Here is a 12,623-nt window from a genome sequence, read left to right as displayed (position 1 = left end):
TATTTTGGAGCCCCCCCCCCCCCGTAACCACCCTCTCCCATTTCTCCAATCCACAATCCTGCTACTGTTAAGAACTCACAACTCCTCCTGCAATGATTTAATTCTTTTAGGTGTTGGTGGTGGCGGTGGGGATGTCTTAAGATAGACAAATCCATTGTCAACAATATCAATCACTTACCCTTGTTGCTGAGAGGTCCATGGACCCATGGATACTACCCAACTATTTGGCTCTCCTTTTGCACTATTTTGATCTTTGATCTATTGCCTTGTACTGATGCCACAAAACAATGAATTTTGTGACATATATCAGTGATAATAAGCCTGATTCTGATTCCGTGCTGAAGACCAGACGATGGTTATGCAGAGTTCGTTATTTTAAGGAACGTAGGGAGTAAAGCACTGCAAAGGGAAGTGGCAAGATAGATATGGACCATGTTAGGTATCAATTATTCTGAACAGAAGACCTTAAAAAAGCCTTTTTTACTTGCACCTGTACAATCTTAAACCATTTTCACCTCAACAGGACGGAATTCTAGATTTTGACCTCGGCTGGCTTTTCTGTGATATGAGCTGTTGGTTCAATAATGTGTTCTGTCACATTAATATTTGCAAAGTGTCTTCTGAACTATGATGATTTATGGAGCAGCAATAAAACCTCATGGTAAAAACAAAATAAATGCCCACAGCTCCAGCAAATCAAACCTTGTGATATAGACCATAAGACCATAAAACGCTGGAGCAGAATTAGGTCATTTGGCCTATCAAATCTGCTCTGCTATTGCATAATGGGTGCTGTATTACCCCTCTCAAGTCCGTTATCCTGCCTTCTTCCGTAATCTTTGATACCCTTACTAATCAAGAACCTATCAACCTCCGCTTTAATTATACCCAATGTCTTGGCTTTCACAGCTGTCTGTGGGATTGAATTCCACAGATTCATCATTCTCTGTCTAAATACATTTTTTCTCATCTCTTTTCTAAAGGGACATCCTCCTGTTCTAAGGCTGTGTCCCTAGTCCTAGACCCCCCCCCCACCCTGCCCCCACTGCAGGAAACATCCTCTCAATGCCCACCTTACCTAGGCCTTTCGATATTCAACAGGTTTCAATGAAATTCTCTCTCATTCTTCTAATGCCCAGCAAGTACAGGCCCCAACATTAACCCTTTTATTCCTGGGATTATTTTTGTGAACCTCCTCTGGACCCTCTCCAATGTCAGTACATCCTTTCTTATACAAGGGGTCCAGAACTGTTTACAATACTCCAAGTGGGGTCTGACCAATGCCTTTTTAAGCATTGTTTGACAGGTAATGCCTTCCACCACTTACTTGGTATATAACATACTTTTTATCTTTATTTACAGGCAATGAAATGCTTCTGGTTATCAGTGCAGTTGCTGTTGGGATCCTTTTCTTGATATTGATCATTGGCTGTGTGTGGAGGTATGTGTTCTCTGATTTTTCATAAATTAAATCTGGAAATAGATTAGTGAAAATGATTAATTAGCATCATACTAATGTATCTTATTCTTTTCATCAGGAGAAAGAAATGGAAGAGGGCTAAAAGAGTGTTAAAAAGCAAGAGCATCGAAAGAAATCAGGCAAGACAACATTTGTTCTTTAACCAGAGGGTGGTGAATCTGTGGAATTCACTGCCGCAGATGGCTGTGGAGGCACGTCATTGGGTTTATTTAAAGTGGAGGGTGATTGGTTCTAAATTAGGGAGGCTGCAAAAGGTTACGGAGAGAAGGCAGGAGAATAGAGTTCCAAGTGATAATATATCAGCCATGATGGAATAGCAGAACAGACTAGATGGACTGAATGGCCTAATTTGCTCTCATGTCTTATGGTCTTATAATTATAATCCGCTAGCATAAATTTAACGATGAGCTACATCAACTTATAATTATTATTTGTAATTTAAGAATGAGTTTCTTCATGTAAATAAATGAAAAAATGCACACTTATTGCACAAGAAGCACTCTAATCCTAACCCGCATATTTATGTAACAGGTATCCATTGAAATAGGGGAGTAGGCATAGCTTACTGTACTGCTGTTTCAATGTTTAAGTAGATTGAAATACAAATCAAATTTTTATTTTTATCAGTTGTGTTTGCTGTTGTTAAGTTTATCCATAATAAGACTAATAGTGGAGCCTAGGACCAGAGGGCACAGTTCAAAATAAAAGGACCTCCTCTTAGAACAGTGATGATGAGGAATTTCTTTAGCCAGAGGGCGGTGAGTGTGCGCAATTCATGGCTACAGGTGGCTGTACAGGCCAGGTCATTGGGTATATTTAACTGGAGATTGATTGGTTGCTGATTAGTAAGGGTGTCAAAGGTTACACGGAGAAGGCAGGAAAATGGGGTTGAGATGGATAATAAATCAGCCATGATGGAATAGCAGAGCCAACTTGATAGGCCAAATAGCTTAATTCTGCTCCTGGTGCTAGAAAGTTTGAGAACCCCTTAGAATTTTCTCTATTTCTGCATAAATATGACCTACAATATGATCAGATCTTCACTTAAGTCCTAAAACTAGATAAAAAGAACCCAATTAAATAAATAACACAAAACATTATACTTGTTCATTTATTTATTGAGAATAATGATCGAATACTACACGTATTTGCTGGAAAAAGTATGTGAACCTTTGCTTTCAAGAACTGATGTGTTCCCCTTGTACAGCAGTAACTTCAACCAAATGTTTCCAGTAACTGTTGATCAGTCCTGTACATTGGCTTGGAGGAAGTTTAGACCATTCCTCCATGCAAAACCTTATTGATATATATCAATATTTCTGGGATACCCTACATGAACAGCCCTCTTCAGATCATGCCACAGCATCTCAATTGTGTTAAGATCTGGACTCTGACTTGGCCATTTCAACACATGAATTTTCTTCTTTTTATACCATTCTGTTTTTGATTTATTCTTGGCTTTCAGATCATTGTCTTGTTGTATCATTCAAGTTCTATTAAGCTTCAGGTGATGGACTGCTACCCTGACACTCTCCTGTAAAATGTCTTGGTACAATTTTGAATTTATTGTTCCCTCAACAATTTCAAGCTGTCCAGGCACTGAGGCAGCAAAGCAGCCCCAAACCGAGATGCTCCTCCCACCATGCTTCAGAGCTGGGATGAGGTTTTGGTGTCGGCGTGCACTGCCCTTTTTCCTCCAAACATAGCAGTGTTTATTTCTGCCAAAAGGTTCAACTTTTGTCTCCTCTGCACACATAATATTGTCTCAGAAGCATTAGGGAACAGCCAGGTGGTCTTTGCAAACTTCCGACATGCAGCGATATTTTGTTTGGAGAGCAATGGTTTCCTCCATGGTGTCTTCCATAAACACCATTCTTGTTCAGTGCTTTTCTTATAGTGAACACATAAACAGAGACTTTAGCAAGTTCTAGAGATTTCTGCAGGTCTTTTTCTGTTACCCTTGGGTTCTTTTTCACTTCCTTCACATTGCTTGTTGTGCTCTTGGTGTGATCTTTGCAGGACGCCCACTCCTAGGGACAGTAGCAACAGTACTGAACTTCCTCGACTTGGAGACAATTTCTCTTGCTGTGGACTAATGAACACTCAGGTCTTTAGAAATGCTTTTGTAGCCTTTCCCAGCTTCATGCATTGCAACAATTCTTCAAAGGTTCTCTGAAAGTTGTTTTGCTCGAGGCATGGTGTACATAAAAGAGATCTTTCTTGAGAAGCACAGGTCCTGTCAGTAATCTGACTTTGTGTGTCTTCTTTAAAGGGCAGCGCACCTCTACAGCCCACACCTCCAATCTCATCTCATTGATTGGAACACCTGACTCCAAATAGCTTTTGTAGAAGGCATTACCCCAGAGGTTCATATACTTTTTTGAACCTAGACTGCAATTGTGTAAATGGTGTTGACAAGAATATGTAAAACCATGTGCTATTATTTGAGGCAGATTGTGTTTGTCTATTATTGTGACTTAGATGAAGATCAGACCACATTTTATGAGCAATTAATGCAGAAAACCAGGTAATTGCAAAGGGTTCACAAGTGTTTTCTTGCAACTGTATGTCTCATGGTCTTATTTGGAAGAACCTTAATGGGGCTGCACTTAGTTCCTAACACCAAACAGTGCATTTTTAGAAATCATCAAAGTGAGTATGAAGATGCTTGATAAAAGTTTCTCAGTGTTTAGAAACAATTAATCCCACAGATAGTGACTTCTGAATAAAATAAGTGTAAAATAAATATTAACATTTAGAAGAGCATGTTCCATTAATCCCATCGTGTAAGGAGTCTTGTGAAAATGGCAGACTTAGAAATGCTGAACTCTGCATTGCCCAAGATATCCCTCTTCATGTTGTAAAGAGTCCAATGTTTTGCTCAATGTTGATAAGGTATTGGATGGCCAAGGTAGGGGCAGCAAGAAGGAACATGCTATATCACTCTGGAGCCAATGGGACCTGGTTTAGCAGAGGTGAAGCATGCTGAGCTTGCGGAAAGTTTGCGCTCTTTCACAAGCTTGTGTGCAAATATCATAGACCAAGGGTTAACAGAACATCTGTATTTTCCAACAGATCATTTCTCATGCAAGATATAATCTATTCTGTCTAATCTTTAGAATAGGATCAACTTTAGGATCAGATTCATCTGCCACATAAACTTGCATGTATTAGGAATTTGCTTTGATGTGTTGACGTCATGTGCAACCAAAAAATCATTCAGGAATTATATAAAATAATGTTAGAAGTACAGATATGGAATAAAATGTGTATAAATACATAAATATCAGTATGTAGTTACAATGTAAATAGCATTAGAAAAAGTGTTTTAAAGTGTGTACAATGCAGCGTAGTGACTGGAGTAATAGAAGTGAGTGTGGGGGGGGGGGGTCTATCTAGAATGGTTGATCAGGTTAACCTGGCAGAATGAGGGAAGAAACTTTAAAGATGGTATGAAGATTTTGTTTTAATAACTCTATAGCACTTTTCGGAAGGGAGCTTTTTGGAAAAAGCATTTTGCAGGCTGGGCAGTGTCTACTATGATTCTCCCTCCCTGCTTTGTCCTGGACACAGGCAGGTCTAACAGTGATGGTAGACTGCAGCCAAAGTCCTTTTTCTGCTCTCCTGTCAGTTCTCTGTAGTTCTCGTGTATTGTGAGGGGACGCTGCACCAAACCAGACGGTAATGTCTGACGTGACGATGCTCTCTATGTTGGCAGGGTAGAATTGCACTGTATGTTTGGAGGAAATTGGAATTTTACCAGCTGATGCAGGAAGTGCATGGTCTGCTGAACCTTTTCATTGCTGAAGGAGATGTGGTTCTCCCACATGAGGTCCTGGGAAATAATGATGCCCAGGAACCTGAACGTTGAAGCGGTGCTAACCGTAGAGATGTTGATGATGAGGAGACACATTTCTCCTGATGTCAATTTGCATTTTCAGTGTTATTATATTTGTTACAAAATGAAGAATCTATCTTATTCAGGATCAGATCACAACAGACCTGGGGCAAAATCACCAAGGGTGATTACCTATTGGTATTTATGGTGGGCATAAAGAAGTTGACACATGAAGTACTTTTGAAGTGAGACTTCAGCAGTCTACTCCTTGGTAAAAACCTGATGGACCACTGACAGTGCAAGTTCTGACACCAAAGGGCATCAAAGTCAATAATACTGGGCTTGATCCTGGCATGTCTCAGCAGTATTCCAAAGCTGGAATATTTTTGGAAAGTAGCCTAATGATATTAATGAAGACCATAAGACAAGGGAGCAGAATAAGACCACTTGGCCTATCGATTTTGCTCCGCCATTCCATCAAGGCTGATTTATTACCCAATTAACTACCTTCTGCCCATAACTTTTGAAGCCCTTACTAATCAAGAGCCTATCAACCTCCAGCTTTAAATAGACCCAATGATTTGGCCTCCACAGCCATCTGTGGCAATGAATTCTGCAGATTTTGCACTCTCTGATTCCTCCTCATCTCTGTTTGAAATGGACATCTTTCTATTCTGAGGCTGTGCCCTCTGGTCCTAGACTCGTCCACTGTAAGAAACATCATCCCCACATCCGCTCTAAGTAAATTCTGAGATAAGGAAAATGAAAATTGAAAATAGTGCATATCTGGAATAGAAACAGAAAAATGCTAGTGATACTGAGCAGGTGTTTGTGAAAGGACCACTGAATTAGTGATTGAGATCAATGATTACGAGAGGCATAGATAGAGCAGACAGACCATATCTTTTTCCCAGGGTTGAAATGTCTAATACCAGAGGGCATGCATTAAAGGTGGGAGGGGTCATTTCAAAGGAGATGTGATGGGCAAGTTTTTTGCACAGGGTGAGTGTTTGGAATGTGCTGCGTGGGCTGGTGGTAGAGGCAGATACATTAGGGACTTTTAAGAGATGGTTAGATAGGAAAATGGAAAATGGAAAGATGGTGTAGGCAGAAGAGATTAGTTTAGTTAGCCATTTGATTATGAATTTAATTGGTTAGGTATAACATTGTAGGCCAAAGAGCCTGTTTGTGAGCAGGCCCTTTGGCCTACAGTGTCATGCCTAACTGATTAAATTCAGTGCTGGAAGACTGAGGTGGAGTACATTGTTCATGAGAACATAAGGAGATGGCACAGTAGCATAGCGGTTAGCTAAAACGCTTTGCAGAGTCAGCGATCACCAATCAGGGTTCAATTCCCGCAGCTGTCTGTAAGGATCCCTCTGAGTGCTTCAGTTTCCTACCACACTCCAAAGGATCATGGTTAGGGTTGGTGAGCTGGTGACATGTATTGTTGGTGTCAGAAGCATGGTGACACTAGTGGCCTGCCCTAAGCACAACCTTCACTCTGGGAGGGTTGGTCGTTGACGCAAAAAGATGCATTTCACTGTACGTTTTGATATTTCGATGTACATGTGACAAATAAAGCTAATCTAATGTAAGAATAGGCAAGACAATCCCACAAATGTGCTTTGCCATTTATATGCTGTTCTTTCCCTTCATCCACATAACACCCAATCCCTAAATCCTTTGACTATCCATATCTTATTAAAGTCAGTGTCCAAGGGAACAAAGTTCATTCAGCCCATAGTGGGATCAATGGCATTGTCTTAGGGGTCCACAAAACACTCATCGACTGCTTTATTGGAACCTTTGTTTTCTGTCTGAAATGCAATGATGTTGCCTTGAGTGTGAGCTGCAGAAGTTAATGAAAAACTAATTTAATCCAACGGCCAGATGCCACATGCTGGAAGGCAATGAATAGTTGATGCACCAACAGGCAAGTGGTGAGAGCGCCCAGCTCTTATCATTTTTTCTCAACGTAATGAAGTATCGGCTGTCGTGGTTGCTCAACTGCCTGAGGTCGTTCATTTTCTGAACTCCGACATGTCAAATTAGCTGAGATGCCACAGCTATTCCTCACACATTCCAAAGGCATATGGTTAGGGGCAAAATCATCCTGGTTCTGAGTATTAACTGTGTTCTAGAAAATTCTGTCATTAGTACATATGTGGCAGTGTTCAGCGAGATCTTAGAAGCTCAAGAAAGAGGGGGTGAGGTAGGCTCCAGGACCCTTCAGCCGGTGCCAGCGTTGAACAAGATCATGCCAGATCTAGTCCTCCTGAAATTGATCCCTATGGCCCTCAATCTCTCAAAAAGCAATTTATCTTCATTTCATTTTCTTTATTTTATGAAGAAATACAGCACTGTAACAGGCCATTCCAATGTAATGAGCTATTGCGGCCCAGTTGCACCCATGTAACCCAATTAAGCTACCTTTATGTTCTCTGTCTGAAATGCAATGATGTTGCCTTGAGACCTTTATGTCTTTGTGTTGTGAGTAAGCTGGAGTACCTGGAGGTCAGGGGAAGAACAAACAAACACCTTACAGACAAGAATGAGAATTGAACCCTACTTGCTGGTGCTTTAATAGTGTTAACCGCTGCGCTACTGTGCCATCCAAACACTTCACACACCTCTAATGAGTAATCCTCCGCAACTCTCTGAAGTAGGAGATTTTAGAGAATCATACCCACCGTGGGAGGACATTTCTACTGCTAGAATTGGCTGTGATGATGACAAGGTGACATTTAGAAATAACATCGAATAAAGTGCCTTCTCTTTTAACCTTTCTTAACCTGCATGGACAACAGTTGTACAAACAAATTACTCCATAAATTCTTAATCTTATTACATTATTTTTTTTCCTAATGTTTATTATATTAATAAATCATTCTCCCAGAAAAGAATAGACTAATTGAGAGAGTACCACTGGAATGCAACCCAAACTTAACAAAGAGCTACTCACTCTTTACTTGAATTGAATCTGTCTCTGAGTTTATCAATATAGTGTGTGTTCCCTGTTATGAACAGTGACTATTCATAGAAATTAATTATTCTTTTTATTTTAAAAAGTGGTTCAGACAATGTTTGGTATTTGCTAGTGCCTGCAGAACAATTCTAACAGTACTCTTTACTAACAGCAAAGAAGAGTCAACCAAAACAGCTATGCCTTTACTACCACCTCTGACCACAGAAGTTGTAGGGCTGCAGAAAATCAAGACATTTACTTAAACCTGCCACACCGTATGCAGACAGGCAGACCAAGGACCTGTCAATGATGTCATTAACAGAATGCAGACCAACCTTCATCAACCACAGACTGCTCTTTGTTTGTGTTTTTACATCGTTCCATAACAAATTGCTCACTCTAAAGAGTGAGCATGACTGTGATTTTCTGTACTTCAGGTTTTGAAAATATTTAGTCTGTTTTGATAATAAATATCTTTGACCATTATTTTTAACTGTTAAAATTTGTTATGGTTTACAGGAAATAAAAGTGTTTGTTTCTAAGAAAGTAAACCAACCTAATTCTTAAAGAGTTCTAAGCATATTCAAAATTTGGATGTAAGTATAAGCTTTTCCACTTTGTAACATATTTTGCTATTAAGGCCACATCCTTACGTGTTTCTCTTAAATGCCCAGAGAAGCTAAAGTTAATGAATTTACTTCAGAATAAATAGGGATTTTAACCAGATTATCATTCAAGATTCAAGATCATCAGACTACTGTTTGTTTTTCATCATAAAGGTTGTTTGTTCAAAATGTGAGTTCTTAATTTTAGTCCTCTGTTTAAGATCAGAGACTCAAATAAGAGCTCTTTAATGAACCAATGGGCAAAAGGCAGGAAGTGGAATGTAAATGTAAACATGTGAGATTTGTGTAAGAAATACCACAATGATATTGCAGAAGATGACAGTAGGGGCTGAATAAATTGTTGCCGAAATGGCTAATGTATTGAAAGGGCAGTCATTAGGTCAAAGAAAGGCCCTTTGCCTTTTGATCTGCGGAGTGTTTTTAAGAGGTTCTGGTTGTGTTGAACACTAGAGTGTTTGTTACTGCTTTTATGGGGCTTGGGGAAGCTGAAGGTACAGGAACAGAGGGGAATGCAACCTTTAGTGGAAGTTATTCTGGATCTCATATCTAATGAAGGATAGGACTCAAAAAATGTAAAGGAGATACTGGAGTTGACTGGTAAATGCATGGATTGAGAAAGAGATAGACGAGACAGACAAACTTTTAGAGGAGAAAGTAATGCATGTTTCTGGTGGATTGGATATGGAGAAGGAGACTAAACCTGATGTGAATTTTGAACTTAATCTGAGTTAGAAGTAGTCAGCAATGGTAGATTGATACTTAGTTGGAAGAAAATGGATTATTACCATTTTAAGATAAGGCAATCAAATGAAGAAACCATAATAAACACTAGAGGTTCTTCAGATGCTGGAAATCCAGACTAATACACACACAGAATGGTGGAGGAAGTCAGCAGGTAAGGCAGCATCTATGGAAAAGAATAAAGAGTTGACATTTCTGGCTGAGACCCTTCATCAGCTGATTGCTCAGCAGAACAACAAATGGCCAACATACTCCAAGACAAGTACAACAACAGCCCATTCTTACCATCTACCCTGCTGCCCCCCACCCCCCACTGAGGATCATTAACCCTGTACTTGAGGCCTACCAACTGTGTTCCTTGACCTCTGGGATCACAGGACTTCATCCTCAGTGTCTGCCAACCCAATCTCCGTTCTCGGAGATCACTGGAATCCAACATCCAGACCTGCTGACATTGGACCTCTGGACCTGCCCCACATGGACCTTTGACCCCATGACTCACTGACATCAGAGGTCATTGGCCTTCATCCTCGGGGCTTCAGGAGTGTACGAGAACACTTGGCACATAAATGGAAGGGTATGGACATTGTGTAGGCAGAAGGGATTACTTTACTTGGCCATTTGATTTCTAATTTAATTGGTTTAGCAAACATTGTGGGCCAAAAGTCTTGTTCCTGTGTTGTACTATTCTATGTTCCATATTATATGCCCATTTTAAATGGGCATGTCCAAGAATATGGTTTTGTTGCATATGTTCTCTAAGCCATCCCACGTTCTACATAGTGCTTTTATATTATTTTTACTGGCATTTAAAATTCACAGTAGTTGACGAGAGTGGAGCTGGGGCAGTAATATACAGATGCTTGTTTTACTTTTAAGCAGCTTTATTTGACTTGCTTCCAAAACTTTGTTTAATAAAAATGTTTAATTGAAATTAATTTTATTGGGTAATGTTACATAGTGTCAAATACTTTCACAATAATAAGGCAAATGCAGTTATTTGAGAAATTGAGCTCTAAAGGTGACACTTTTATATAGTGTGTTAAAGGTGATGGTTTGTACATCATCAACTGACTTTTATGTTGTTTCTTGTGTAACAGACAAATGTATTATATATAAAATAAAGACACAAATCTGAAACCATTGTTTGATAAAGCCAATAATTTATTTCCATGAGCCATCACATAAAACCATAAATTACAACAAAAATTAACATCTACTGAAAACCATACTCAGAAGTACAAATGGACCATGAGATAAATAGGCAACAGGAGATAATAATGACTAAGATAGAAATTTCCTTTGGATACAGATGTACACCAGTTTGATGGATTTGGTTAGAATTCAGTATCTCATTTTCAATAGATTGCTCCTGCCAATAAGTGCTGGGATAAACAACAAAGAGAAAACTAAAAACAGAACTGGAGGTGGCTATTTTTCATTCTACCGTTTTCGTACAAAACAACACTAACTGCTAGTGATTGTATCTAAGCAGTTTCAGAGTGCAGACTGACATTTTCACACCCATTATTATGAGGAAACACGCCATATTAGGACATTTCTAGGCAGGTACTCAATCTATTAAAGCCTTGTTACAGCAAAACCCATTGATTGATGCTCTAATTAAAACAATAATGGATCATATTTGCAAAGAAGTTTTCAGTGTTAACCTTAGTTTCTGTAGCACTAGATGCAATCAGGGAGGTGGCTATTACTTTTCTGATCACACTAAATTCAGTATGCTAACCCGATCAGATGTCTTACAAGACATGCTACAATAGTGATTGCAAGCTTTGAAGTGCGAACATAATGGAGAAGATCAATACAGAGTTCACATACAAAGAACTTCTTTGAATTACAACTCATGGTACAGAACTATTTTTCAAAATGCAACAAATAAGTATGAACAGAATGTAATTCAAATTCACCACAAGACTGAGTCTATCTTTGTTCAAAGAAAAAGAGGCCGTGCAAGAGATTGAACACGTTATGTAATCTATAGACTTTTTTTGCTTAAATAGTGGACTTTTTCCAACTAATCTATGAGACTATAGGCTTTGGGATTTCATTTAGCTCGGCGAATTCCCAATGCCATTCATTCACATTTGTAAAGAGAACTGGCATTCACAGGTTGAAGCTAGCAATAATACAAAGGATATGGGTGAACTCTGAAATTAATTTTAGGTCTGTGTTCTAAGCTCTTGATTTACAACATTTGAAATTCCTGTGGTGTTATTAGATAGGATTCAAAGATTAGAAGTACATCTGATTCCATTGACACTCTAGATTATCTCAAGAGCTCTTCAGACTGACAAGAGGCAACATTTGGAGTGTACGGAGGGTGTGGGAAAGAAAGCAACTGCAGTGATGATAGTGACAAGGGAGACAATATTGAGGGAAAGGAAGCTTGATAACAGTTGGGAGCCAAATATCGTGACCATTGTGATAGAACTGGAAAAGGAATTTTTAAAGGCATTCAAAAAAGATCCATAAATGTAAGTATAACCATGCTACAAACACATGTCTAAAACAGCACACGATGGATAAGTGGCATAGGTAGTACCAATCTTCATTTCATTTCTTCAGTTATGTACATCACAGTGAAAAAGCATTTGTAATCATTTAATGTTGAATATGCAAGACCTTGTTAATCCTCTAAGATAGATTGGGAATGATTATGTTTTATGTCTATGGAAGATTGCACAAAAGAACAGTGACTGCTGGTTTTTCATTGGATTGTCACCTGTTTACTGGAACCATGTCCTCAATTTCTACTGCTGAGTAATGAATTAAACAAAATCAGGTTTTGCTGCTAATCAGCAACAAATGGTCCAGTGATTCTCATTATGGTCTCACTTTTGGAGAGAGATGCAGGTTTGTATCACTAGTTCGGCAACTTCTCAAATCTCACCAATCAGATTGTGTAGCATGATCACCCCTGGAAAGGCAATGAATTGTTTCTTCACTACT

The 12,623-nt window shown here is 39.1% G+C and overlaps 1 protein-coding gene across 1 annotated transcript in view; it reads left to right on the top strand.

Moving 5' to 3' along the window:
• The window catches only part of cd226 (CD226 molecule), a 54,955-nt gene extending 44,177 nt beyond the window's left edge, over nt 1-10,778 (top strand). The window contains exons 4-6 of the mRNA XM_072262486.1: nt 1,363-1,441; nt 1,539-1,599; nt 8,459-10,778. Of these exons, the coding sequence (XP_072118587.1) occupies nt 1,363-1,441; nt 1,539-1,599; nt 8,459-8,596 (278 nt within the window). The 3' untranslated portion in view covers nt 8,597-10,778. The remainder of the gene's footprint in view (nt 1-1,362; nt 1,442-1,538; nt 1,600-8,458) is intronic.
• The last annotated feature ends 1,845 nt before the right edge of the window (nt 10,779-12,623 follow it).

Source organism: Mobula birostris, chromosome 1 (assembly GCF_030028105.1).
Source record: "Mobula birostris isolate sMobBir1 chromosome 1, sMobBir1.hap1, whole genome shotgun sequence".
NCBI classification, from domain to species: domain Eukaryota; kingdom Metazoa; phylum Chordata; class Chondrichthyes; order Myliobatiformes; family Myliobatidae; genus Mobula; species Mobula birostris.
The sequence above is the reverse complement of the archived record's forward strand: the minus strand, read 5'-3'. Positions and strand labels throughout refer to the sequence as shown.